Below are 27,612 nucleotides of genomic sequence, written 5' to 3'. Positions count from 1 at the left end.
ATCTGAGTGATGCATGAATTAATTGATATGATTAAAGTGACGGAAACATACTGTTCTCAATTTTAATAGAACTAAATAATGTAGATGTTAAATGTTATGTCATTTAAACATATGGTTACATAGTGTGATGATAAAATGCAAATATGTTTTCATAAGAATTACGTAGAATTCTTGAGAAAGAAATACATAATACTGAAGAACGCAAGGAGCAATGAAATAATAAATCCATGTAAATGAAGTGTGATATACTTTGACATTTTCTTGATTAGATATATTTCTCTTATTTCATTTCAAACATATTGCTTCTTGTCTTCTGTTTACAAGCTTACGTTCGAAAAGAGTGAGGTGATAAAGAAAGTGGTTAACCAATTAAAAACAAAGAGAGTAACGAACCAATCAGAAACAAGAATGAGTAAGATGAACCAAACAGAATTGAGAATGAGAAAGACGAACTAATCAAAAGCAGAAGTGAGAGTGATTGACCAATAAGAAGTAAGAGTAAGAAAAATAAGTCAATCAGAATGAAAGTGAAAGTGATTGGCCAATCATAAGCGAGAATGAGTAAGACGAGCCAATCAGAAACGATAGAGAAAGAGGAAGCGAGTAACAGAGAAAGATTGAGAAAAAGTAGAAAAGAACAACAAAATGTCTGTATCAGCAGTCGATAAGAGTATAGCATGCAACACGTTTAACATATACGTCTATAAGTTTTCTCTCTCTTTCTGTAAACGCGCAAGTAAAACAGGCAGGTGCCGAAGTAGTCCCTCCTACTAACCATTGCACGAGCGTTAGTGCGCTAGTCAGTGGCGAGAAAAAATGGCGGATGTCGACTTGAACATCGACAGCCTCATACAAAGATTATTAGAAGGTACGTGATAACGAAAGAGCACTCGTGAGAGATCAGAGTGTAAGATTATTAACGATAACTTCGCTTTCGATTTCACCAAGAAGCGTGCTTTTATCCGTATGAAATAATCGCGTTAAATCCAACAGAAAAATATCGTATCGCGTATTATTCCGCAGCAGCAGCAACACCAGTGTATACAACTTCTTTTTGAGCGAGCGCGACGGATCGAACGGTACGCGTCGTCCCACTTTTATGATTTTTCATTTTACTTTCGTACGATTAATCCAACAAGATCGAGATTGATTATTCCAACAGTTTAGCGGCTGCTCGCTCGCTTCTACATACATATCTATTTCTAGTACAACGTCTTTTACGTACATATGTAGGAAATTTTCGGTAGAGAAAGAAAAAGAAAAAAAAAAGAAAAATATATAGTTAGAGAAAAAATGCGATGAATATTGATCTCTTTTTTTTCTTTAAGTATACCGAATATATTGTAAAAGAATTATAATATTCGGGATTTGTCTAGCTTAACGGTTTAACGGCGTATTTTATTTATTTTTAATAACTAGGAAAAACGATTTTTGTCTGTTTCTCTTTTTCTCTTGCTCTCTCTCTCTCTCTCTCTCTCTCTCTCTCTCTCCCTCCTTTCCCTCTCCTCTTTCTCTCTCTCTCTCTCTTTCTCTTTCTCTTTTCCTCGACACATTCGTGCACAACGTGCGTCGTCGGCCCTTTCGATGCTCCTCAAAGTGTACAACACGCAGAAAGACCAGATACAGAAGAAAGCCAAGCTAAAAGATATTTTCTCGTCGGATTTTGTCGGTAGGCATATATTACAAGGAATCAAACAAAATTCAAGTAGTTGCTGCTATACTCCGTTCTATTTATATTCATATTTTTATTTTATTTTATTTTTATTTTATTTTATTTTATTTTATTTTTTCTTTTTTTTTTTTTTTCTAGTTCACCTAATATCGCTTAATCTCGAGCGTCCTTTTATAGTAATCGTGGTAGACGCAAAATTTACTTTTGCCAAAGAAATTGTAACAATATTCGGTTTTGGTTTATACTTTTTTCTTGCCCTTCTTATTCCTTTCATCCCTCCGTTTTTTCGCGCTCGAAAGATCGCGCAGATACGTATTTACAACAGCATGGACGATGGCGGAAGCATGGAAGGTTGTCTTGAAAACCGGTTAGCAATATCGTTTCTCTCTCTCTCTCTTCTCTTTCTCTCTCTTTCTCTCTCACTCTCTCTCTCTCTCTCTCTCTCTCTCTGTCCTTTCCATTTTATGTACTATGACTTCTTTCAGGGTTCTTTTAATTTCAATTATCGCGCCATTTTTTGTTTATAAAAACGAAGTCAAACTAGCAGAATAAATTTTCGATGTAAATATCGTATTCATCTTGATTAACGTAGTATCGGAAAAGTTTATTTGATTAAGCGTAGAACGGAATATATGTATACATATGTATACATATGTATATTCAAGCGCGCACACATCCACGAATAAATAAATGACACATAATACACATACACATAAGAGTTTTTCGCTTATAAAGAATTGCAGCACGAGTGACGCTTTTATAACGCGTTTACAAAGTTTTGCCATTTTATCGGTCTCTTATTGTCGATAATAAACGATGCCAATCATAATCATAATTCTAAGAAATCTTTTTATTCCAAAATATCACAAGGTTGGAACTTTCTTTAACTTCTTTGTAGTCGCTCTACATGAACATACATTCGATTTTCACATTTCTTTTTTTTTTTTTAATACTTTTGTTATAACCTTGTTCTTTCAAAACAAGAAATCAAACTAATAAATGTATAAAAAATTAATCAAAGAAATGAATTCTCCAAGATTTCATTTTTATTTACTTGAATGTGCATATTTGAACGATAAGCTGTTTTTCAATACCATTCACGATGGATTTTGATTCCTGCTCGTCATAAAAGTTCTTTTACGTCTATAAATACATCGAGCGCGGTAAAATGAAGAAATACGCAGTGATAATAATGATAATTAGAATAACGTTAGAAATGACATCATGTTCGTAATAAGAAACGTTGATAAGAATTAGAGGATCGTTGTAGAAGAAAATGATCTAAAAGCGTCGTAACACGTTTGCTGCGATATATACAAGCTTGACTTTCCCTCATCCCCATTCCCCATCATATCGTTGTTCCACAAGGCGCGAAATATACGTTAAAGTATCGTTCGCGTGGACGAGCATCATCGATCGTTACGCGTTCTTTTGCATCTTTACCTGTCACGAGGAGATCGCTGTTATGTTAGCTTTTTACATAATGACTCTTTATTATCATATGTGTGTGTATATACGCGAAACGTTTACTTCTCTCCTCTCTTTCTCTTTCTATGTTCCATATTTTTAGTTAAGCAAGGTCATTTATTCGCTTATACGTTATAACTCGAACGCACGTACGTCGCGTTTGAATAAAATTTTTGTTAACATGGACAGAATATATGAAACTCGTTCTTCCTTCTAGAATGAATATCGTTATTGTCGTAGGTGGACGATGATAATAGATTCTCTCAATCGTTGCTTTTATATGCGTGCGTGCCTGCATGCGTGCGTTCGTGTGTGTGTGTGTGTGTGTGTGTTTGTGTGTATACATAACACAATCTTAATGGAGTAACCTTTATAATTCAAATTTGTTGTTTCATAGGAGAGATAGGTTCTACGATTATTTCAATATAAATGAGTTAGGTGAACAGAGTATATGGGAGGAATATTGATGATTGTTCTAAGATAAATAAAGGTCTATACGTTCTATGTAGAAAGTATGCTCTATGCTGTGCTATATAATTCATTTATTTCCCAGGGAGATAGATCATACGCTAATTTTAATATAAATGAATTAGATGAAAAAAGTATATAGAAGTAATATTGACGATTTTTCTAAAATAGAAAGTATAATATATAAATGAGTTAGATAGAGAGTATGTTCTCTGCTACTATATAATTCATAATCTCCTAGGAAGATGCGTTTGTATGATAAATAAATGAGTTATAATGAAAAAAAGTATATATAGGAAAAATATATATTGACAATTTATTTAAATTAAAAAAAAAACATTCATCTATCCATCCATTGGCATTTTATAGCCCAGGGTAGGTTTCACTCTTCTTCAGAAGTTCTTATTTGCACTTAATGAATCTGACTTTTCTTTTTGAAGTTTCTGTAATAAGTGGGTTTTTATAAGGTTAAATTGTCAACCCTAACACTCAACCCCTATTAGTGGTCTTTTATGATCAGCTGGGTATACTGTGGTTATATTCTATCCCCAACCCACAAGGGGGGAAGAAAGAAACAAATATGTATTAAATATAGAGTATGCTCGATGCTGTTAATATTGTAATGTTGCTATTGGTCGTAGGCTAATTGAAATAGAGAATAATTAATTAATAAGATCGTTAGAATAATTTATTGAAATTTATGTGAGCACAGTAAGAGGATGCAGACCGGGGAAGACAGTGACGATGTCGGAGGGAGAAGTACGTGGACTTTGTTTGAAGTCCCGTGAGATTTTCCTTCAACAACCGATATTATTGGAATTGGAAGCACCTCTTAAAATTTGCGGTGATATTCATGGTCAATATACGGATTTATTGCGGCTCTTCGAATACGGTGGCTTCCCACCTGAGGCTAACTACCTGTTTCTTGGTGATTACGTTGATCGTGGAAAGCAATCGCTCGAGACCATATGTCTTTTGCTAGCCTATAAAATCAAATATCCAGAGAATTTCTTCCTGCTGCGCGGGAATCATGAATGTGCTAGCATAAATAGGATATATGGATTTTATGATGAATGCAAAAGGAGGTATAACATAAAGCTTTGGAAGACATTTACCGATTGCTTTAATTGTCTACCAATAGCTGCAATTATCGATGAAAAGATCTTCTGTTGTCATGGTGGCCTCAGTCCGGATCTTCAGGTGACCTTATTTTTAAATTTTTATTTGAAAAATAAATTTTTACCTTACTTAATTCTATAATATTGGATTTCATCTTTATATTTGAATTTTGTAGAGTATGGAACAAATCAAAAGGATCATGAGACCCACCGATGTACCTGATACTGGTCTTCTTTGTGATCTACTTTGGTCTGACCCTGATAAAGACGTTCAGGTAAAATAAATCTAATTGAATCGAATTTCTAACGTTTTTTTTTTTCTTTTTTTGAGAGTAAAAGAAACTTTTTGTATCCTTGAATTATACTTGTTCAGGGTTGGGGCGAAAACGACAGAGGTGTGTCATTCACCTTCGGTCCAGACGTCGTGTCCAAGTTCTTAAATCGACACGACATGGATTTAATATGTAGAGCTCATCAAGTTGTCGAAGATGGTTACGAGTTCTTTGCTAAGAGACAATTAGTCACCCTTTTTTCTGCTCCTAATTATTGTGGAGAGTTCGACAATGCTGGTGGGATGATGAGCGTCGACGAAACTTTGATGTGCAGTTTCCAGGTAATGATCATTTATTAAAAAAGAAAAAGAAAAAGAAAAAGAAAAAAGCAACCATCACATTTATATGTTCGAAAATTTAAAATCTGTAATTTTCTTTTCATATGTAGATCTTGAAACCTTCAGAGAAGAAAGCAAAGTATCAATACGGTGGTATGAATACCGGCCAAGCAGGCAGACCATCTACACCACAAAGAAATCCTGCGAAAAAGAAATGACAGCCTTCTGATCCGAACGAACAATTAGTATTCTCTTTATTGACAGTGCTGAAAGGTAAGGTTTGTCTATTTACGAAAAAAGGTCGTACAGATCCGACGGGACGATAATTTTAATCGCAGAAACTTGTAAGGACTTATTTTCACGTTTTTCAGCATGAAGACGTCGAGCTCGATCTAATCTATCCTAATCCGTTAATATAAAAGATAAAGTGTGCGTAAGATTACTCTTACTTTTTATGTTGATTGCATCTTAACGAGATAAGCGGTGTAACTAATTCACAAACGATACGATTATTTCTTTTTCCCCCTCTTTTTTTTTTTTCATCGAACTAGGCGAGACTCGACGCCTACGTTCTATGAAAATAACTTGCATTTTTCCATACTGAAGATAGTCCAAGATATAATGGCGCAGAGAAATATAAGAGACAGATCAACTTTATTGCAATAACTTTGTTGTTTGTTTTCAATTAATTTATTGGAGAATTTCTCCTACGTTATTTTCCAATTATAATACATTATAAAATGATATATTAAATATTTTTTTAAATATATATATATACATATTTATTTTTTATTTTTTTTATAAATATATATTTAAAGTTATTGCAAATAAATTGTGTTAACAATCTCTGTGTAATTTTGCAACCGCTGTAGCAATTTTTGTCGAGTATTAATGGTCCGGAACATTCGTTTAAGTATTTATTTCTTCCATGCTTGTATAAGTTCAAGAGATATCGAGATTGATTAATGTCCGCGTTATTTAGAGATTTTTCGATTAATTAATTACTACCACTAATTTTATTTATTGTTATCATTGTTCGTCGTCCAACGTTATCATCGTCATCGTCATCGTCATCGTTATTATCATCATCATCATCATTATTACCATCATTACAATCATAATCATCTCATTATCATTATAATTGTTATTCTCATTATAAGCATTGCAGTTGATTACGTAACATAGAATGCTGCAAATGTACATAGTTAGAGGTTTTAGTAGCTATTATGTTCTTCATTTTTTATTTCTCTCTTTCTATTTTCCTTCCAATTTTTCTTTTTAAATATTGCATTTGAAAAATTGATTTTAATTTTAGCAATCTCTACGATAATATTGATTATATACATACTGAAAGGTATGTTCAAAAATATATATACATATACATATATATATATATATATATATATATATATATATATATATTATTTATATTTTTTAATCTAATGAATTGGAAGAGTATATAAAGAAAAAGAGATGAGAAAAATAGAACCATTTTTGACGGAACAGAAAAGAAACCGTACTAATAATTACGAGTGATGTTTTTCATTGCAAAGATATGTACGTGAAAAAATGGGGGATTAAAATAGAGGATAAAGTTTGAATATGGAAAGTTAAAAAGCTTTTTCCATGATTAAATAAAATGATACAAATTAAATGGATAAATAAATAAATAAATAAATAAATAAATACAAGAAATATAAACGAGGTCCTCGATATTCATTCTCATACACAATTGGCAATATTTATATAAAAAATAATAATTCGTCTTTTAATTTTGTTTTCGGGTTAAACAAAAAGAAATTAAAAATCTTTGAATGCATATATTTATCTTTTTCATAAAAGAAATAAAATAACGTGAAAAAACAATATAATAATATCAGAACCACGTAACTTTTGATTCCTTCGCATTTCTAAGTTGCCATGTTGTATAAATAAAATGAACGATCGATAACGAAGCCACACTTGTAACTACACGACGTTACTACTTTCTACACGTGATTCCTTCCATTATTATTATTATTATTATTATTATTATTATTATTATAATAATTCAATTAATTAATAAATATAATTAATTAATTAATTAATTATTTTAAATCAATATAATGAATTATTATATTATTAGAATGCCACACTATTTTACCGCTACTATTATTTGTATTATTATTATTATTATTATTATTATTATTATTATTATTATTATTAAACGTTATTATTAAATTATAGAGAAACAAATAGCATTTTTTAAGTTGCATTTCTAATCTTGGTATAACATATATACCGCTGCCTATATTATTTTTCTTTTTTTATTATAGCGCTTGTTACGGAGTAAATATAAATATACTGACATTTTGAATTAGTTACTTGATCTATGAAGCGTGGTCACTCGAGAGTGAAAAGAAGAAAAAGGAAGTAAACAAAATGGTAATACTTGAAGAGAAGCATAGCACACATAGTACACTCGCACGCATATGTGTGCGTGTGTGTGTGTGTGTGTGTGTACGTATGATTCAGTGATTATGAAAGTGATCCAAGTTACATTTGAGATATTAAAAAACATTTTTTATGTCACAATATATTGTTAACTTATTAACTGTGTTTCACAAATATATTCATCATGAATTTTTTGTGTTATGACATAATGTATGTATGTATTTCTTCTCAAAGTCTTTCAGCCGTTCAATTCTTTTTAGACATGTTACATAGACAGACAAACAGACAAACACACCTATACAAAAAATCTGTCTATAGTGTGATATGTCTTGTTAATTTTTTTTATTCTTTTTTTATTTTCTTTTTTTTTTTATGTCGTTGTCTCTAAAATACTCTGCGTTTGGATATATTTGTACTTTTAATTATTGTTATACAAAGATATACATTATTAAAATAAACTGACACAGTTAACAGGTCAACATTGTAAAATTACGTAAAAGAATTATATTTATATTCAAAAATAAATATATACTTACTTTTTCTGTTTTTTTTATTTCGTTATAGAAAAAAAAATTTTGAAATAATTGAAAGATAAATATTTTAATATATTGCTTATGAAATCACTTTCATAGTTACCGCCTGATATATAAAACTTGTCAGATATTTTCTTCCCTCGCTTATATATTCTTTTTACTTCCTCCGATATGCATCAGTCCGATATGCTCGTATGCTCGTGGAGATCAAGTAACCATGAGTGTGAAAACATAATGACACGACGATGACAACTATGACGACAATGTTTTAAAAGGCTTTTATCAAAAAAAAAAAAATACCATTTGTTGTCGTAGTTGTTGTCGTTGATTGGTTGAAAAAAGAAACAAGACCTTTGGTCTTCCCCCTTTCTCTCTCTTTTTTGATGAATGATTAATAATGGAGTGGTTGTGATTCCCCTCGATATGCATTTTTCGTCCCAGATTCATATATATATATATATATATATATATATATATATATATATATGTATATATATATATGTATATATATATAAAATATATATTATATTTGTAAATGGTTAAGTCAATCGTGATTCGTCGATGGAATCATTTTGTGTAGTGTAAGGAGAAGGATAAGAAATAACAGAAAGAGGATAAATTAAGAGTATTTGTAAAAAATTGGATTAATGAAGAGATAAATAAATAAATAAATAATGAAAAGAGAGGGAGAAAGAGAGAGAGAGAGAGAGAGAGAGAGAGAGAGAGAGAGAGAGAGAGAGAGAGAGAGAGAGAGAGAGAGAGAGAGAGAGAGAGAGAGAGAGAGATAACCATCGATCGAATCTCGATAGAGATATAGCCCTATGAGTAATATAAAACATCCTGAAGATGTAAAACTTTCAAATAATAAACGTGCATATTGTTGTACACATCTTCTCTCTGTAACATTTTATTCACCTAATTTTATAAAGGGTCATTTTTAATTTAGACGTATGTTTAGACAAAATTTGTTTTCTGCTTGAATTTTTCCAATAAGTTTCTGGCAGTGTTTATTGTTATTTTATTCTCGGACAGCACGAACGTGGAATACAATGTATGTATGTAAATCGCGTTTCGAGAGAATATTAATAAATAAATAAAATTCTCATGCTTTCAAGTTTTAATCATTTTTGTTTGTTTTGTTTTCACTGGCTAAGAAGAGAGATATACAGAATCTTCTGTTATTTTATTTTTTTTTTTTTTCTTTTTCTTTTTTAGGATACCAGAGACGTAAGCGTACTTCCTTTTTCCTTCTTGATATTGTTGTTGTTATTTTTGTTTTTTTGTTTTTTTGTTTTTTCCTTTAATTTTCATAATCTTTTCACTTTCACTTTGCATACGTCACTTTCTTTCTTCGATCGTCGAGAGATTCGATTCACGCGTTCCATGCGGGGGCGACATATATGTTGTACGTAGAGAGTTTATCAGTAGACGTGAGCTAAAAGAAAAGAATATGCACATATAATAAATATTATTAGAAATAGAAATGATTAAAAGTAAAAGAAAATAAAGTAAAAGAAAATAAAATATACATATATAAGAAAAATAATAAATATATAGAAACAAAAGACACAAGAGGGTGAGAGAACGTTGAGATCGCGATACGTAGAAATTCGCGATGATTGGTGAAGGTTGTTTGTTGATCCTTCTCCCTTTTCTTATTTTTCTTTTTTATTGTATCTTTTTTCTTAAGAAATCACACTTGTATTTAGTTTTTAGAGATAGAATGTCATAAAGGAATGTTATTCTAATTCTTGTTTTAATCCTTAAAAATTTTCTGGATGCACTAATGAACATCAATGAAGTTATTTTTATATATTTTTGTTTGCTTTTGTGTGTGTGTGCGTGTGTATATATATATATATATATATATATATGCGAAATATTATAGATTAATTGTATTATAAAAATATTAGATAAAATGTTTGAGAATTGTCGCAAAATATTAGGTGATAAATAAGATTAATCAAATAATAAAAGAAACGTAATTAAAATTTTTTAGATCTTATCAATTTTTAAAATCAAAAATAAATATGTATTTATATCGTACCGAAATTTCACTTTTATGACAAAATGAACATAATTATTTTTAAAAATAACTTTTAAGGATTAAAAAATAGAACTCAAATTACATTAATTTCCTGTAGGCAATTTACAACCATGTTTAGTCCGAATGAAATGAAAGAATATTAGTTTGATATAGTCGAATGAAAATTTGTACGTGAAAAAATATATGAGGAAAATAAAACAAAGATATGACCTCTTAATGTGTCTGTTAGGAGTAATAATAACATAAAAAACAATCAGACTCTTACAAACACTTCCATATTGTTGATATTATTTCACGAACATAAATATAATGATCGAATGAAAATACTCTGTTAACTTATTAATCGATATATCTCGATTATTAATCGACATGAGTGATCAGAGCATTTTGATATGTGTATTTTAATTATTATTATATGTATTTTAGTTAGCAAGTTTAGATTTGTATAACTATTATTTTATCGTCATCATCGTCATTATAATTAATGATTTCCTGTTTTTTTTTTTTTTTTTTTTTTTTTTTTTTGAATGTAATAATTTCAGTTTAATTAAAACACGCACGGACAAAACTTGGGAATAAAATGGTAATAGATTAAAACACTTTGTGGTCATTTTCGTTTGATCGCTCACATTTGTTTTGTTTTGTTTTTCTTTTCTTTTTTCTTATTTGTTCTTAATGTTTATTGTACCACGGGCTGGTAAAGTGATATACTGGAACTGGCTGCGAATAATAGTAGTATAATGCTCCTGAAATGACAGATATATTGTTTGGTTGTAGAATATAAATCCTTCAAATGTGATTAACACACCAATCTAATTTCTTTTAATACCTTGCCACACGAAGCAGGCGTATATATACTTATGAAAAAAAAAAAAAACTTTACACGAATATTATAAAAAAACATTATTTCTTCTTAGAATGATTATGTTCGATGTGTGTCAAAAATGATGTCAACATCGATGATGCGATTCGCCGAATATAAAATATGTAACACTTATAATTCTGATCAAAAATAAATATAGAAAAGAGTCTTCTATTAAAATGCAGGTGTATTAGAGAAAGAAAATAGAAAAAGATAGAAAAAGATAGAAAAAGAATGAAAGAAAGGAAGAAAAAGAAAAAAAATGTGTAAAGTTGGCTATGAAGATATATAAAATATAAACATACCAAGTGGTCTGATAGGATGTCGGCTCCATAAGAAGCTACGTTTAATTGGACTAAGATAGCTGTCCCTCAGGTAAAACGGAGTACTGTATTGAGCATAGCTTGGAATATAAGGAGCAAAGCTAGGATACCACCAAGGATCTCTCGTGAAGGCACTGATCGGAGCTGTTGGAGATGGTTCGAGCAAATCGAAAAGAGGTTTCCTGCGAAGTAATGATGAGTAGGTCGGGAAGATATCATCGGTTAACAAGTTACCTGGAAAAAAATAAAAGCATACGTAGGTATAATAAATAATACTTTATATTGATTTAATTTGATCTTTATGAAAAATTATGTTATATATTACCATGAATATCAAAGAGTTTCTTCGTGCTGAGAGGTGGACTTATGTGTCGAGCAAGCAATGGCGACCTGCTCGGGTAAAGTCTGTCGATGTCAGCCAAACGATTCAGATGATCAGTCCAAGCCTTCTCGGGATCAAATGGTTTCGCTGTGTATCGAGATTTTTATATTTGTGTATGTGAATATCAAATGCAATTATTATTTCGTGTTAACAGCTGGACAATCTTAATTCATATTATTCATAGTCATGTTACTTCAGGGACAAGTTTATCCAGATGTTAAAACACGATCGATCGATTTGTCTGATGACAAACAATTTGAAATTTTTCTATAAAATTATTAGAACTGTGAATTATAATATTCTTCTTTTTTTTTTTTTTTTTTTCTTTCTTTAATCTTCGAATTGCTTGTCTTTATTTGATCTATTAAGTAGGTCTATTTCGATGAAAAGGAGTATATATCGGATATATATACATTATTGAATTATTTTGGACTCCTTTCGATTATACGCAAAAATATCTAATTCGTTAATCTTTTATTTTCTGAATTAGATATTTTTCCTGATATTTTAATAGACCTACATTGAGAACTATATAATTCGAATTAACATTCCTAGTAAGAAAACACCAATTCTCACATAGCAACACTAAAAACTACTGACGCCAAAATTGTAGAAAAGAATTTTTATGCTTCTTTCGTTTTAACGATGAAGAAAAGTCATTAGCGTGACTTTGTTTTATTAAATATTAACATTTATATTTGATGCTTTATTTTCTCTTATTACGTATTATAATATTAGATCTATCGAAAAGTTTTGTCCCATTTTCATAGAGAAAGAGAATGTAAGTATTACTTTTAAGCGTAAAACATTTATTATTATTTTTGTATTATTCAAAATTATATTTACATAAATAAAAAAACACGGGGACAGAATTTTTCAATAAATTTAATAAGTTTAACACTATCGAATAAGCGTTTCGGCGCTTCTTTTTCACTCCAACGATATATTTCGTATATCTTTTTTTCTTTTTTTTTTTCTATACATATACCGATCTTTTGAAAATATATTTTTTAATGCCATTTTATTATTTATTTATTTATGCATTTCCAAAATCGTTTCTCTCACGATCGGTAAAAAGTTACGAACGATGAAGCATCGTAGGCTTTTGCGTGCAATTTAACATGCCGATGCGCTTAATCAAGTTAATTATACAAAGCTGTGATTCTAACAATTTGCAAAAAGGTGTTCTACAATAGTTAAAAAGAAAAATCATGCAGCAACAAATTTTTTGGCACCTTCTCGCGACCTAACTTGAAATTTATTTATTAGAAACTTATCAATAAGTAATGTCAACATTTTTTAATTATATATTCTGATTTTAATTTTATTTCTAATTTGAATAGAGAGATTCGAATTTACCGAATCTAATAGAAATTTTTTAATAAATAAATGATAAATTATAGAAATTTTCCGTAAAAAGAAAATACTGAGAAATATCAAAATTTCTCACAAAAAAGAATCTTAAAAAATTTCGATATGTATTATTTATTATTTAGTCCAATAGTATATAAGGGTTAATAGTGTGTTGTATAAACGTGCTTAGTTAAATTTTGACGTAGCGTTAGAAAAAAATCTTATAAGCCGTGCCTATAAACTAGCTTTTTATAATTCTGATCAATGAATTGATCAGAGTAAAAAGTGTGAGCGTTTCTCGCTAAAAATACGTCACGTAAGGTGAAAAAAGCATACTAACCTGGTGGAAAAAAGCTGCTTCAAAAAAACGTCGTCCTCTGATTGAGAGGTGACGAGAAAAAAGCGGCGATGGTCACGTATCCAAAAAAATAACGTTTTTTCAAAAATCATTCGCTACGTTGCGTTCGTGAAAAAAAAGATTATCGAATTTAAATCTCAAATTTTGGGTGAGTGAGTTGCGTCGAACGAAATGTTTATATATTTTTTTTTCTTTTTAAAAAAATAATTGCATCATTTTTTGTATTTTACGTGTACGTTTTTAAAGTATGTGTCTAAGCGTTATTATAATAAAATCAGTAATCTGTATCTATTTCGTTAGGCTTTCTTTTTTTATTTTATAGCACATTACTATAAAATAATCAAATGTAGTAAGACATGAGCAATCTTTTGTAAGCTTTTATAGAATCTAAATGTCAATTTTGTAATAATTTATAAATAATAATTATAATATTATTGCTCATGACTGCTTAGAATGTTTGAAAATGAATTATAATTCATGTAAGTGTTAATGTGAGGTGTTTAAGTGTATGAAAATATTTTTTTTATCTATCTTATCGATTATGATCGTCGCCGATAGCAGTAGTTAATTATTTTGCAACAATTTTTTTTTTATGAGGAGATATAACAAAAATAAAAAATAGGAGATCATACTAGGTATTTTTGGATTATATATATAAATGGGGCATCGAGAGAATAGGTAACATGGAAAGAAAGTACATGCCGTTTCCTGAAAAAGACAGAAATTTTTGCTTCCAGTTGATCAATGAATTAATTAAGTTCGTTAATTTGCCGTTTGTTAGTAAACATAACCGTTTTATACGCGTGCATGTATTATTATTATCGTTACCGATTAGAGCAAAGTATTAAATGAGAATATGCAATTGACGTTTCCATTTTTTCTTTTTCCTTTTTTTCTAAACGCGTTTTGAATTTTCTCTCGTCGTACAATTCAATCTAAAAATTAATAACAATAGAATACAAATATAATAAGAACACAAAAGGAAAAACTATTAACCCTCTATAATAGTACTATTTCTATTAAGAATTCATTATTGATTTATATCAAAAAATTAATATAAATTATATTCAGTACTTATACGAAACGATAAGATAGAAAAGTGATTTTACCAATAAAGTATATACACAATTATCGACTGTTTTTTGTATTTTTTTTTACTACCTCGATTCTCGATAAAATAAAAAATTGATTTTATCGATAAAAAATTTATACGCTTATCGACGTCACTTAGTTTCTTTGTATTACTAGAAGGTAATTCTATTCATACTAAATATATATAATTAATATAAATAATATATATATAGTAAGTATAATTTATATTATTTTTTTAAAACTATTTTTATACCACATAAAAGTTATATTTAATATATTATATATAAGAGAGTTATATATTATATAATAATTAGTTTTTCAAATATAAACATAAAAAGAATTTATAGAGGGTTAAAAAACAAATATAGTCAATCACTAATGAAAGAAAGAATCGGACGAGAAGCAAACGATTATAATAATATTCTCAGCTGAAATTTCCAGCTTTTTCAAGTATGGCTTTTCTATTGATTGTTCATTTATTAAATTAAATAAATATCTCCGCAGATCGTGTAAACCTCTTCTTTTTTGTTGGATTCGCGACTATCGCATTCCCTTCGCTCGAAATATCATTCGTTTCCGAGCTTCGATTTGATTTTGGCTTTTTTTTTTCATTTCCGTGCGTCCATCGTCCATCTGTTTTTCTTCATTTTTATTTTCTTTTTTTTTTTCTTTTCTTTTTTTCTTTTTATTTGCATCTTCCTCTCGTACTAATCGTTTATACATCCTAGAGAGATTACGACGCACGTCATAAGACATTTAAGCGAAGACTTCCACCTCGGCTGCAATAGTTAACAATTTACTTTGAATATAAATAAACATACAAAAAATATATATCTCGAAAAATTCTCTCCCAAAGAAAACTTTTCTATTTTTCTAATCAATCAATTAATTAATTAATTATCGGTAAGTTATTCTCAATAAATAGAACATAGAAACATTACGTAGAGCATTGCCTAAACATGGTACAGAAGACAATAAAAAACGAACAAAAAATAATAAATAAATAAATACATAAATTAACAAATCATGACGTGGTGGTTAATTTTTCGCGAGTGTATTTCTAATACAATGACGATGGCATTGTGCTCGATAAACAATCGCTATTTCTGCCCTTCTCTCCCATTTTCGAGAGATTTGCTGACGCCTAAGATCACTCAAATCGTTGATGCAATTCAGTAAGTGCCACTTGTTTGGTCTAGATCCTGGAAAGAAAGTAAAATCAGAGAGAATGCTTTCTTTTCTGTAACTTATTCTTTCTCTTACTCTTTCTATTTCTGTCTTTCTCTCTCTCTCTCTCTCTCTCTCTCTCTCTCTCTCTCTCTTTAAATATATATATGCATATATCTATCTCTCTATCATTTTCTCTATTTTACTTTTTAGCGATAGCACAATACACAGATGGATGATGTTCTGATGGAAGATGATCTACTGACATATGATTTTGTTGAATTTTCTTTCATTTTTCTTGTGACAGTCCCTTTTTTATTTCTCGATCTTGATCCTCATGTATCATATCTTCGGTGGGATGACGAAGGGACACGAATCGTCGCGATGACAAACGAGACTCATACTTTAAACAATTGATATATGTATGTACTTTTTACAAAGTGTATACACATAAAGGATGACGATCTTATGTCGTGTACACTCATGCATATGCAACACTCTAAACACATACATATGTGACACATATATGGTACGAGATTTATATATTATTTTTATATACTTAGGTACAAATAAGATAATTAGTGAATTATACGTATGGTATACGAGATATGTGGTGGTAAAAGACGATTATTAATAAATATGCGGTTTTTTTTACAGTTAATTTCTTTTTCACGTGGAAATACGAAGTATTAACAAAAGACATAAATGTAGTTGTTCTTTTTTGTTCGTATTGAGTTTGTTTTTTGTTTTTTTTTGTTTTAATTTTTTTTTTTTTTTTTTTTTAATACGTTGAAATGTCGAAGCATTGTTGATACGTCGAGAGAGATGGGTTGACTTATGCATGCGATGATGATTCATCTATCTTTTCGAGATTTCTCTAAATCTTATCGACACTTTTGGCTTCTAATTGAATGATTCTTTAATTATTATGGAAGAATGTATAACATAGAAAGCCAAAAGTAATCGAGAATTCGCGATTACATTTCTTTGTGATCATTCTTATATATTATATAATCTGTCGAATAATCGTTTCAAAACGAATCTTCGCAATTGATTTATCTATCGCGTTTCCTTTTTTTTTATCGCTGGTTATTCTCTTCTTTCGAGTTCATCATTTATACGTAATATAAATGATTATGTGTATATATACAACATAAGAGAAATATATATATATATATATATATATATATATATATATATCATTTCATTTCGCGCTTCGAATTCTTTTAGACGTCGTTCATTCTCTTTTTTTGGACTTTTTTTCTCAGAGTTCTTTAGTACGTACCAGGGGTGAAGCGTTCTACAGGTTTGTACTGATGAGGGTAGATTTGCCTTGGCGTGTAACCGTAGATCTCACGGTGAACGGGCATATACCTTAACAGAAATATGTCGACCCACATCGCTTTTTTTTCTTTTCCTTTTTCGCGAAAATTTTTGAGAAAATTTATGAAACATTTGTGATTTTTTTTTTCCCCTCCCTATATGTATTATTTCGATGAAGCAAAGTGAGAAATGATTTTATCGTTAAAGTATATACATAGTTACCGACGTTTTTTATATTCTTTTTATTTTATCGATTCCTGATAAAGTAGAAAATCGATTTTATCAACAATGTATGTACACGCTTATAGACGTTACCTACATTCGTTTTATTCAATCAATATGGTAAAACTGAAATGTTTTTATTAACATTATACAATACATACCTGTATCCAGGGGTGTTGATACGATCAGCCGCATGAATAGGATTTTCAAAAATCGATTTTCCAAATGGCCAAGTGGGTGAGGTGGTATGCAACTCGGGATAATCGGTGCGGAAAATACTGCGTGGTCTGTGGGTATGTTCCGGAGCTCTGATATCGTCGGTACCTATATATTATAAGACAAAAGAAAATCAAATATTTGGATTAGTATGCGAAAGAAGAAAAAATTAGATTAGCTAATAGACTTTTTTTTTTACCTTTCAGAGCCCGAACGTAACTTTGCCAGAATTTCGCTTTTCTCGTGATTGGCTCGTTACGCCCGATCATGTCGAGATTGCTCCTGAATCGCGCATCCATTTTGCCGCTTTATTCGGTCGCTAACCACGCTCGTTCGCTAATATAAACAAAAAAGTATGAAGTTCGGATTTAATTTAAGAATGTATAATTATTTATATCATTACATTCGCGGAATTTTCTTAAATAATCATGTAAATTGTTTTTCTACCAATAGAAATGATATCAAAATGGATGAAAAAAAAAAAAGAGAAAAACTTAGGAATGCTGTGAGATGGCCGAATTTTTTAATACCCTACGTAACCTTCATAATTTTCTTATTTAAACTCTCTCTCTCTCTTTCTTTCTCTCTCTCTCTCTCTCTCTCTCTCTCTCTCTCTCTCTCTCTATATATATATATATATATATATATATATATATATATATATATATATATATTGCATAAGCACAAGCTAAATTTAAATCCGCCTTCACTAGTCCGAAGCATATGTTTCTTTAACCTTGCCACGCTAAAGATGTCTTCCCTTTCTCTAGACATTATAGGTGCGGGTGATATAGTAATCCGATCGACACGTTCTTTCGTTTATTAAATTGAAACTCTGCCTCTTTTCTCTTGTTTATTTCTGTCACGAGTTAAATTGAAACTAATGTAATGCGTGTCGGGGATTTTCCGAAGAAAATAAAGAAAATTTTCTTAAAAAACTTATCGAGACAGATCAAAGCACAAACTTGTATTAAATAAAATATCAAAAGAGACAATTTTGATAAATCATTGTTCACTTTAATTAGTTATATTAATAGAAAAAAATAAAATAAACAAAAAATATTTATTTGCATTTGCCTCGATAAATCAAAATTTATTAGTTTGCTTTTTTTATAAGTCTCGTTCCGATTGGCAGTCGCGTTCTTTGGATTGGCCAATCAAAGCAAGCGACACAAACAGTAGCATCGTCTTTTCTTTTTGTTGACGCAACGTTCCTCTCTTGCTAATTTTAGCGAGACTAGCTTCATACTCGGCCTCGATCGTTTGCACGCTTTCAACTATATGCGCGTATTTTAAGGTGGAAAAAAGTATTATGGACGATGACGAGGAAAGTAAAATTTAGCCTTTCAAAATTCGATCTTATTAGATATCTTTGATTTCACTTATAACCGTATCATTTCCTGCAACTTTCACATTATATTTCTTTTTGCATTTTTCCATAGCGCTTAACAGTTAACTATTAATTCTAATTCTTTAATTTGTATTCATATATATATGTGTGTGTGTGTGTGTGTGTTTGTATGTGCACGTGTGTGTATTATTTAGTAATTTAAAAAAAAATAATTAGTGACTTTATCGATAATAATTATCAATAATGTTTTCTACTTTTCCTACATTATAATGTTGTCGTTTTAAATAGTTATAGGATAATCTCACAGGTGGCACTACCTGGTAAAGTTCTAACAGGCAGTCGCATTTTTTTGAAAGATGTTGAATAGGACAGACAATTAAAAAGACACAACCTAATAATAAATTGAATATCAATCTAATCCAACAAGGAAAATGAAGGTAAACGTTTCTAAGCTTTCGCCAATCCTTTATACATATGAAGGAATTGTTATTTTTTTCTTCATATTATCGATAAACTTCTCTATCTCTCTCTCTCTTTCTTTCTCCCATGTCACATTATACTAAATTCTTTTATAGAGATAAAATAAAAGTGTGAAACGATCTTCAGTAATCCAATGGCGAAAAGCTCGCGCCTACGAACAACGAGTTGTGACGCAAGAGTCCTGGATTCATTCGTCGTAGTCGTTATATTTAGTCTGCCCGGGCCCCAGTCCGTTTTTAGTTGAAAACAGGTGGAAGTAAGAATCCGGGGAGGAGTAAGTAGTATACTCAACGTATCTTCGACTGACTTTGACCGATTTTCACGAATTCTTATTGGCTAATTTCAATAATAATAAGAGATTTGTTTAAATATTTCATTGATAATCATCTGTATTGTTATAATTTTATTCTAATCATTCTAGAATTCATGAACTTTTTTTTCAAAATAATATTTAAGAAATCATCAAGATATTCAATCAAGTTAAAGTCATTGAAATTCAAAATGGCTGCTTTAAACATGCCGGAAAGAAGATAAATATATACCAAGTGTTCTATTAGAAAGAATTTAAGTAGAAAAACATTAATCCACAAAATATTTGTATAGATTCATCATTCTATTTGGCGATATTCTACGAAAATAAAGATGTAATTTAGATGACTTCTAAAAATATACCTAAAGCAAATCATCTAGGGCATAGCTTCTAGAAAACTGAAATATCTTTTGATGTGTCTTACTTTTTAGTATTGAAGTGCCGAAAATATGAAAATATTGCGTTCCCGTTTGATGCGTCATTGCGTCATTTACGGAAGGAACGTGATACGTTTGAAAGAATCGCATAATCTAAAGTTTTGGCATCTCTTGTACGAAGTCGTAAGCACGTGCCTAATCCAACGATTGTCAGGCTCAATCGACACACCTTACTTGTACATACTAGCTTACCAAAGTTCTTGGCCCAAAATGTTTGGCTAGGAAGACTCTAGCCAACTTGCATAACATTTGACAAAGTCTCGACGATTATGCGAAGTATGTTACATGCCTAACGTTTCAAGAATTTTATGAATGAATTTAATCGACAGAAGAGATTAGCGTCTTATAAAATAATTTAATTTTTTCTTTTGCGTAGATCGAGTTCACATGGGATAATTAAATAATTAAATTGATTGGTAATATAATTAAAAATGATTTTACATTTTGGTAGAAGAAACACAGAAGGTGCTATAAAAGACGCCTTGGATTTGGCGTCACTCAGTCCGCCTAAATTCTATTCTTGTCCGACGTTATAAATACGCAGTCTTGCATTATGTAAGAAGTTAAACAAAGCCTTGCCAATTATTATAAACAATCTATTAGAAGAAGTAGTAGAAGAAAAAGTATCATAACTATAATCGATTATATACGATCTTTATCGGATACAAGTGTATCTTTATGTGACGTAAGTGATACATTTTCATTTCAGGATGACTATTCATCTTTTGCGAACCTGATGAGGTTAATTTACAATCTAGGTATAAATGGAAATCGTTTCCGGTATTGGACTATTGGAATTTGTAAACATTCGGAGAGTGAAACACGATGCTTTCGACGTTTTGTTTATCATCGAATGACGTCCATAGACTGGCCACTAATAGCCAATGATTTATATATTGAAGTATTTTATTAGATATATTATTAGAGTTATGCTTAGTCAATGTCTTTCCAACAATTAGGTGTTACAAATTCGAGGCTACTGTGCTTTAAAACTTTATAAACACATTGTATATACATATTATACACAAAATGAAATATAATTTTAATTTGCTTCTAAAAACACCTAATCATTAAAAATATTACACATATGTGATTAAAGCGTATTAGGATTAATTATCTGTTAGCATTTATTTCAAGCTTCATGATACACACATTTATAAAAATAATTAAACAATAATATGACATGAAAAAAACGAAAGACGATGGATCAACGGCTGAAAGGTAATAGTGTTATGAATATGGAGGATTAGTGGAAGTATGATTTCCTACTAAAATCTTTGCAGAATAAAAGTAGGGCCAGGCAAACGGTCAAGTACAGCTCCCGTTAAAATTGTCCTTGGTTTAATATCTCGATGGGAAATATGTTCTCTCTCTTTCTCCTCAGTTGGCTTCTTCAGCATTTCTTCAACTCCAAGTAAGCCTTCAGTGAAATGAGTACACTCGCGATGGTGCTAATTTCGTTTTTTATATTTTCTTTTTTTTTTTTGCAATTCGTTTTTCTCTTTTTTTAATTCACCCTTTTCGATATAAAAGGGGTATATCCCTATTATTATTAATTATTATTATTATTTTGATTAACTCGAATGGAACTCGCAATTGTTGTTCGAAAACGACAAAACTTTTTTTCTTTTTTCTCTTTTTTAATTTTCTTTTTTTTTTTCTTTTTTTAATTTTCACGTATGATCGATGAAAGAAAGCTTTTACCTAAGAAGTTCGGATGACCGTTCGGTTCGGGGATCGGACCTTAGACTGGACGGCTGCCGCCAAAAATGTAGACTAGTATACCGAACGTCGGTACAGTGGCGCCGACCTGTCGGCAAGCTTTCGCGATCCTCCGCGCGACATTTATGGCACATCCCCCGCCAACGTTTCCTGATTGGTCGATCTTACCACGAGATTCAAAGTATTCGCCTTCCATTTACATACTGAGCTGTACTCTCTCCTCCCCTTCTTAGGATATTTTGCCGATTACTTCCTTCCTTCTTTCCTTCTTTCATCTTCATCTTCTATTTTCTATGTTTTACCTTTCGAATTGACTCATAAATTCCTAATGAATATTTCACAGTCTTTTTTGGTTCTTAATATGAGTTTCATTGAAGCTTTTATTTGAAATTGATTCATAGATTTCTAGCAGATATAGTTAAGTTATGCTGAGCTTTTAATACGTATTTCATTGAAACTTTTTTATTTTATTTGAAGTTAGCTCATAGATATTTATTAGATATTTAAATTATGTTGAGCTTTTTTAATATGAATTTAATCGAAGTTTTTTTTTTTTTTATTTCATGATACGATGGTTATCTGTGACGTCATAATTTTGCCATCTGCATTTAGGAAAAGCAGCAAAATGTTAGATATGTTTCTTCCTACTCTCGTAGAAGTCTATTTTCGTTGACCCGTATGCTTGTGGTTCGTGAAAACTAGCGCGTTAGTCCTGTTAGAGTAATGTCTCTGTCTCTTTATAAAACCGACGATGCACTTTGATGGTGCGTTTTGAAGAATTATTTAAGATTGCCAGAAAAATGATGACAGAAACGTTGAATTATATTTTGATCGAAGACACGACTCATCTCGCACACACACACACATAGACACAGGTTTATTTCGTATTTTTATATCAAGCGAATCATCAATCTTACTTGTTTGCTATACTACCTATAAATGTCTAGTAAAAATAGCACGACGAGTCGAGACGATTATTCGATCGGTGAATTTAAATTGTGATTCGATGGTTATTATATAGATCTATTTATGTGAAAGAACACTCGTGATGATCGATGAATTTGTTTGATACAGAATTGAAGATTTGTATTTAAGGCATTGGGAAATTTCAATCGTAAAATTTACAAATAGACTATTTTTTATCTTAAACTTATCGTAAACTTTCGATGCAAATAGATTTATTTAGAAGTAAGATTTTTGATTTTATATGAATTTGTTTGGTTTACAGTTCAATTTTTAAATTCTGACTCTTAGGAGTAAATAGATTTATTTATCGGGAGATTCTTGATCTTATATATGAACTTTTAATTTAGATATTGAGAAATTTGAATCGTCTAAAATTGATAGTTTTCCTATTATATCCATTTCAATCGTGACTTATAATTAATACAAATAAATCTATTTATTAAATAGACTCTTGATCTTATATGAAATTGTTTAAAACATTATTGAATTTATTCAGTAATTTCAAGCATGTAAAGTTTAATCTTTCTTTCACCTCCATTCTTTTTATTTTTTGTAAAAAAATCGATCTGAATAAATAAATAAAAAAATAAGACAAAAAAGAGGACGGAAGAAAGGTGATCTTTTTCAATTTGGCAATTTTGATCAGTCGACCTCTTAGGACGCTATAAGTATGTATGTACCGGGTGTTCTAAATGCGAGGCTATTTTAGCAGTGTCTTGTGTATACCGGTCAGACCTGGTAATACAGATATACAGAGAGACGCGTCGCATTTATTTTCAATTCGGCCACGGCCAGAGAGAGAGAGAGAGAGAGAGAGAGAGAGAAAGAGAGAGAGAAGAGAAAGAGAGAGAGAGAGAGAGAGAGAGAGAAGAGAAAGAGAGAACAGTACGGATACGATGACGATCGGCACCCATCAACGAGCCTTTGCCATGACACACGTTTAGAGTATGCACGACCGTGTCGTTTTAATGCTCGCGAGAGGTCGAGACCTTTAAGCCCTCGTGAGAATGATCGAGACACAGGTGGTAATGCTCGAGAATTGCTAACAATAAGATTAACTACGTGTCCACTTCTTTTATTTAACTGATAACAAAAACAGGGAGAGATTACTATATATGTACATATATATATAATTCGAAAGACGTGGCTGATTATTATAAAAATAAAATAAGAATAATATATTAGTTATATTTAATATATTAGATATATGTGAATCCTACTAATTTGACTAGTAAAGTAACATATTGTTAATATAATTTATTGATATTGTGAGTATAATACTGTATTTTACATGTATAACAATAACCGAGATGAAACGATCGAACAAGTCTACAATTCGTGTTCCTGAAATTTGGCTAAGTGACCTGCACGAATTAGACTCTGCCATAAACGTATTACAACATTCTATATCTTCTTAGCACTTGACCCATTTTCTGGATTCACGTTTCTCAGGCTGATTTCAAATTTAGAAATCCACGTTCCCTGTTGCAATGAGAACCATTGAAACTATGTGCTCGTATCATAAATAATGAAACTGTTATACAAATTAATCTTTTTATATATATATATATTATATATTATTATTATATATATTATATTATATATATATAATATATATAATAAATGTAAGTTTTTTCAGGAAGGTAAAAATCAATATATGGAGCTCGAGTTTTACGTCGTAAAGTCCGTCGGTGAACGTTGATCCCAGAGTAAATTGAAACTTATGAGTTTTCCAGCCCTCCGAAGTCTCCTTCGGGTTCCTCTTCTTATACTTTCGTCCGCCATTCTTCTTTGCCGTTAAGGAGATCACGTCTCCTTGGTAACTGATACGCCTTATTAGCTGTTCTTTCCTCACTTCTTCCTAAGTCTCAGGAGGATCATGCGTCTTTTGTTATCTTTAGTCAATGTCTCTTTCATTTTTCTTTCTTTCTTTCTCTTATTTCTATCTTTCTATCTTTCTATCTTTCTCTTCTGATTTTATACAATTTATATTTCTTTTTTTTTTTTTTTTAGATATGGGAATCACAATACAGATCGATCTGTATTTATACTCCACAAATATGGTACATAGTGTATCCAAATAGATATTGGAAAATATCAAAGCTATTGAAAGACATTTAAGCGATTTGGGTGGGCTACCGTTTGGGGCGTAGCTTTCATTCATAGAAAAATTTCGTGACCACAAACCATTCTAGCGTTTAGTCCGCTATCCCATTACCCCATGACCAACTACAATAGCTACCGAATGAACGACGGATACAAATATTTTGCTGAAATGTGATTTCACGCACTGACACCTTAACCGTTTCTATAGAAATAATTTTGGCTTTTAAAGGCTAACAAGTTCGGTTGATATTTAGTAAAACAGGAAAGTAATATAACGGTAATAAGGATCATCATCAATTAGAACGTTTTCCTTAACTATGAAAAAACTAGAATAGAAAGAATAATGTTGAACGTTTTTTGTGTAAACTTGTGAAAAGGTATACACTCTTAGATTCTTTTGTTAGATGACATCTGCTCATTGACAATAGTAATAGGCGTGAAATTCAGAAAATTTGTTAGAACGAGCCAAAGAAACGCTGACAAATTCTAATTTATGGGATCCCAAGAACAACCAGGTGGTTTGGAACGATTTCAAGAAGCTTCTTTATTCGAAACAGAGTATGTATTTTGAAAAAGATGAGATGAAACTATTAAATTGTCTTGAATACTTCCTGAAAGCTTGTCCATTCGTAAATGAGCATTTATATATGTATAGAAAAAGTTGAGAAAATAATTAGATAGTTTAGTATAATTTCAAAAAGCTTCTTTACTCAAAAATGTATATGTATTTGGAAAAAGTTCAAAAACAATTGGTTTGAACATTTTGAAAAAGTCTTTTCATTTCAAATATGAATATTTGGTTGAAATAATTGGATTGTCATACTGACTCATCGTAATCGATTGATACTAACATTCACTTTTAAATGGCCAGTTGATCGTCCATTGTCCCATTTTGATTTCGTCTTGGCCACGTATCGTTTTTATCGAGCGTTTAATTAAAGCTCATCAATCTTTATTAGGCAGGCTGCCTTCATATCGACAGCATTGATTTCATGACGTTAGCTTGGAACCCTCGGAGAAAAGCGAACTCGTGTTCTATAGAGCCATGAATACGTTTATGGAGCATCGAAGGGTGCACCCTGTTAAGGATTTCATCATGAATCGAGCTAAGACAACGTTTATATATAGAAAGTTATTTTATCAATAATATGTTTATTGGAAACATTGGGATAGAAAATGTTGAAATATGCAACTAGAAATATTATTTAACAATTTTCTTAATTTTTCTAATTTTCCTCTAGATAGAGCTTAATCGTGAAGGATATATTTATAGGATTTAGTATTAGTATGAACCTTCCTTAAACCTTTCTATCTAACACCACACCTTTCTGACCATTATTTCAAGTGACTTAGTACAATTTCGATGACCGTAGAAACCTTACAAGATATTATGAGTGAAATTTCATCTCATGTAAATTTACTTCAATATTGTTAAAAAATTTGACAATTTGATCCTTAATGATACTGATCTTTTTTTTTATTTATATAATTTATATAATTTATATAATTTATCAGTATCATAAATTACTTTTTATATTTAATTTTATATTATAATAAGACCGTATAATTATACTCGTTTATTTTTGACATCGTTAGTCTTTCAAGGTTAAAATGACGAGAACCTAAATTCTTAATAAAATTAAATGAACTTACCGAAATATTCATAGGTAGAAGTTAGGAGGATTAAATAGTTTCCTCGTATGTAGAAGAGACCAGATTGAGAAATAAATTGCGTAAAAGCTCGTTCGCAGTGTCTTGTAGATCGTCTTTCACATGGTAATGACGATCGTCCAACATTAGACCGCCGAGTCTAATATCGACTAACGTAATCCTGGCTTAGGCCTTAGAACCCTCCCATCTCTCTCTTTCTCTCACACCCGTTTGCTTTAACTCATGGTACTAGTATGGAGCAAAGGGTCTCGCCTATATGACAAGTATATTACGCCATGCGTTTATATCAATTAGCCTCTGACGTTTCGGGGGTGTGCTCACTCGTGAGACCGATTCTAAAAGGGCCCTTTGCTCGTTTCTACCAAGGGTAAACGAATATTCCCTTTTATTTTCTTGGCCTAGACCTTTACAACGAACTCACCAAATTGTCCCTTAAATGTGACGAAACAGAGGAACATATAGAAGAATATTAAGACAATCCTAAGATCAGTATAAAGTCCAAATTGATTTCAAATTTCTTTTTATCTTATCTTTTATTCTTTGCTTTATCCAAGTTGAGGACAAATTTGATGAATGCCATTGAAGAAAAATTCACTAAAAAGAAGGAGAGAGAGAGAGAGAGAGAAGAACCAGGAAACACGCCTTTTTTATATAAGAGAAAGAGAGAGAGAGAGATCCTTTTTGCTAACGTTTTTTCCTTCTTTCAGTAAGCCCTTAAAATGGACGGCAAAGAGCCTCTCTTTTCCAATGGACCATCTCCTTCCAGTTTAAATCCATTTAAACGGGCCTGACGATGAGGATGCTACAATATAATACCGGTTACACGCGATCGATGGGATCCTCTGCTGTTTAGCAGCTGGTCTAGAAAGAATTTTGATTTATCGTTCCTACCACGACATATTAGGGACTTTCTATTTCGATCG

At 30.8% G+C, this 27,612-nt stretch overlaps 2 protein-coding genes across 7 annotated transcripts; one reads left to right on the top strand and one right to left on the bottom strand.

Moving 5' to 3' along the window:
• The first annotated feature begins 655 nt into the window (after positions 1 to 655).
• LOC124955853 (serine/threonine-protein phosphatase PP1-beta catalytic subunit) lies at positions 656 to 27,415 on the top strand. 4 transcript variants are annotated; one of them, XM_047510884.1, is made up of 7 exons: positions 656 to 868; positions 1,598 to 1,669; positions 4,320 to 4,807; positions 4,902 to 5,000; positions 5,099 to 5,338; positions 5,446 to 5,608; positions 27,397 to 27,415. In XM_047510884.1, exons 1-6 carry the CDS (start codon positions 817 to 819, stop codon positions 5,551 to 5,553), a joined length of 1,059 nt encoding a protein of 352 aa, XP_047366840.1. In that variant the 5' UTR covers positions 656 to 816; the 3' UTR covers positions 5,554 to 5,608; positions 27,397 to 27,415. The 4 variants fall into 4 exon arrangements, with proteins under 4 accessions (XP_047366840.1, XP_047366839.1, XP_047366837.1 ...); XM_047510881.1 differs by lacking the exon at positions 27,397 to 27,415 and adding an exon at positions 5,707 to 6,688 and having other exon boundaries at positions 657 to 868; XM_047510883.1 differs by lacking the exon at positions 27,397 to 27,415 and having other exon boundaries at positions 5,446 to 6,689.
• LOC124955855 lies at positions 9,179 to 22,087 on the bottom strand. Of its 3 annotated transcripts, none has more exons than XM_047510887.1 (8): positions 21,929 to 22,087; positions 17,846 to 17,982; positions 17,592 to 17,754; positions 17,171 to 17,259; positions 11,859 to 12,002; positions 11,516 to 11,767; positions 10,978 to 11,094; positions 9,179 to 9,736 (listed from the first exon to the last, which is right to left on the bottom strand). In XM_047510887.1, exons 2-7 carry the CDS (start codon positions 17,943 to 17,945, stop codon positions 11,021 to 11,023), a joined length of 822 nt encoding a protein of 273 aa, XP_047366843.1. In that variant the 5' UTR covers positions 17,946 to 17,982; positions 21,929 to 22,087; the 3' UTR covers positions 9,179 to 9,736; positions 10,978 to 11,020. The 3 variants fall into 3 exon arrangements, with proteins under 3 accessions (XP_047366843.1, XP_047366844.1, XP_047366845.1); XM_047510888.1 differs by lacking the exon at positions 21,929 to 22,087 and adding an exon at positions 21,494 to 21,653; XM_047510889.1 differs by lacking the exon at positions 10,978 to 11,094.
• Positions 27,416 to 27,612: the final 197 nt, after the last annotated feature.

This window comes from Vespa velutina, chromosome 19 (assembly GCF_912470025.1).
Source record: "Vespa velutina chromosome 19, iVesVel2.1, whole genome shotgun sequence".
Lineage (NCBI taxonomy): Eukaryota > Metazoa > Arthropoda > Insecta > Hymenoptera > Vespidae > Vespa > Vespa velutina.
This window is presented reverse-complemented; position numbering and strand designations above follow the sequence as displayed.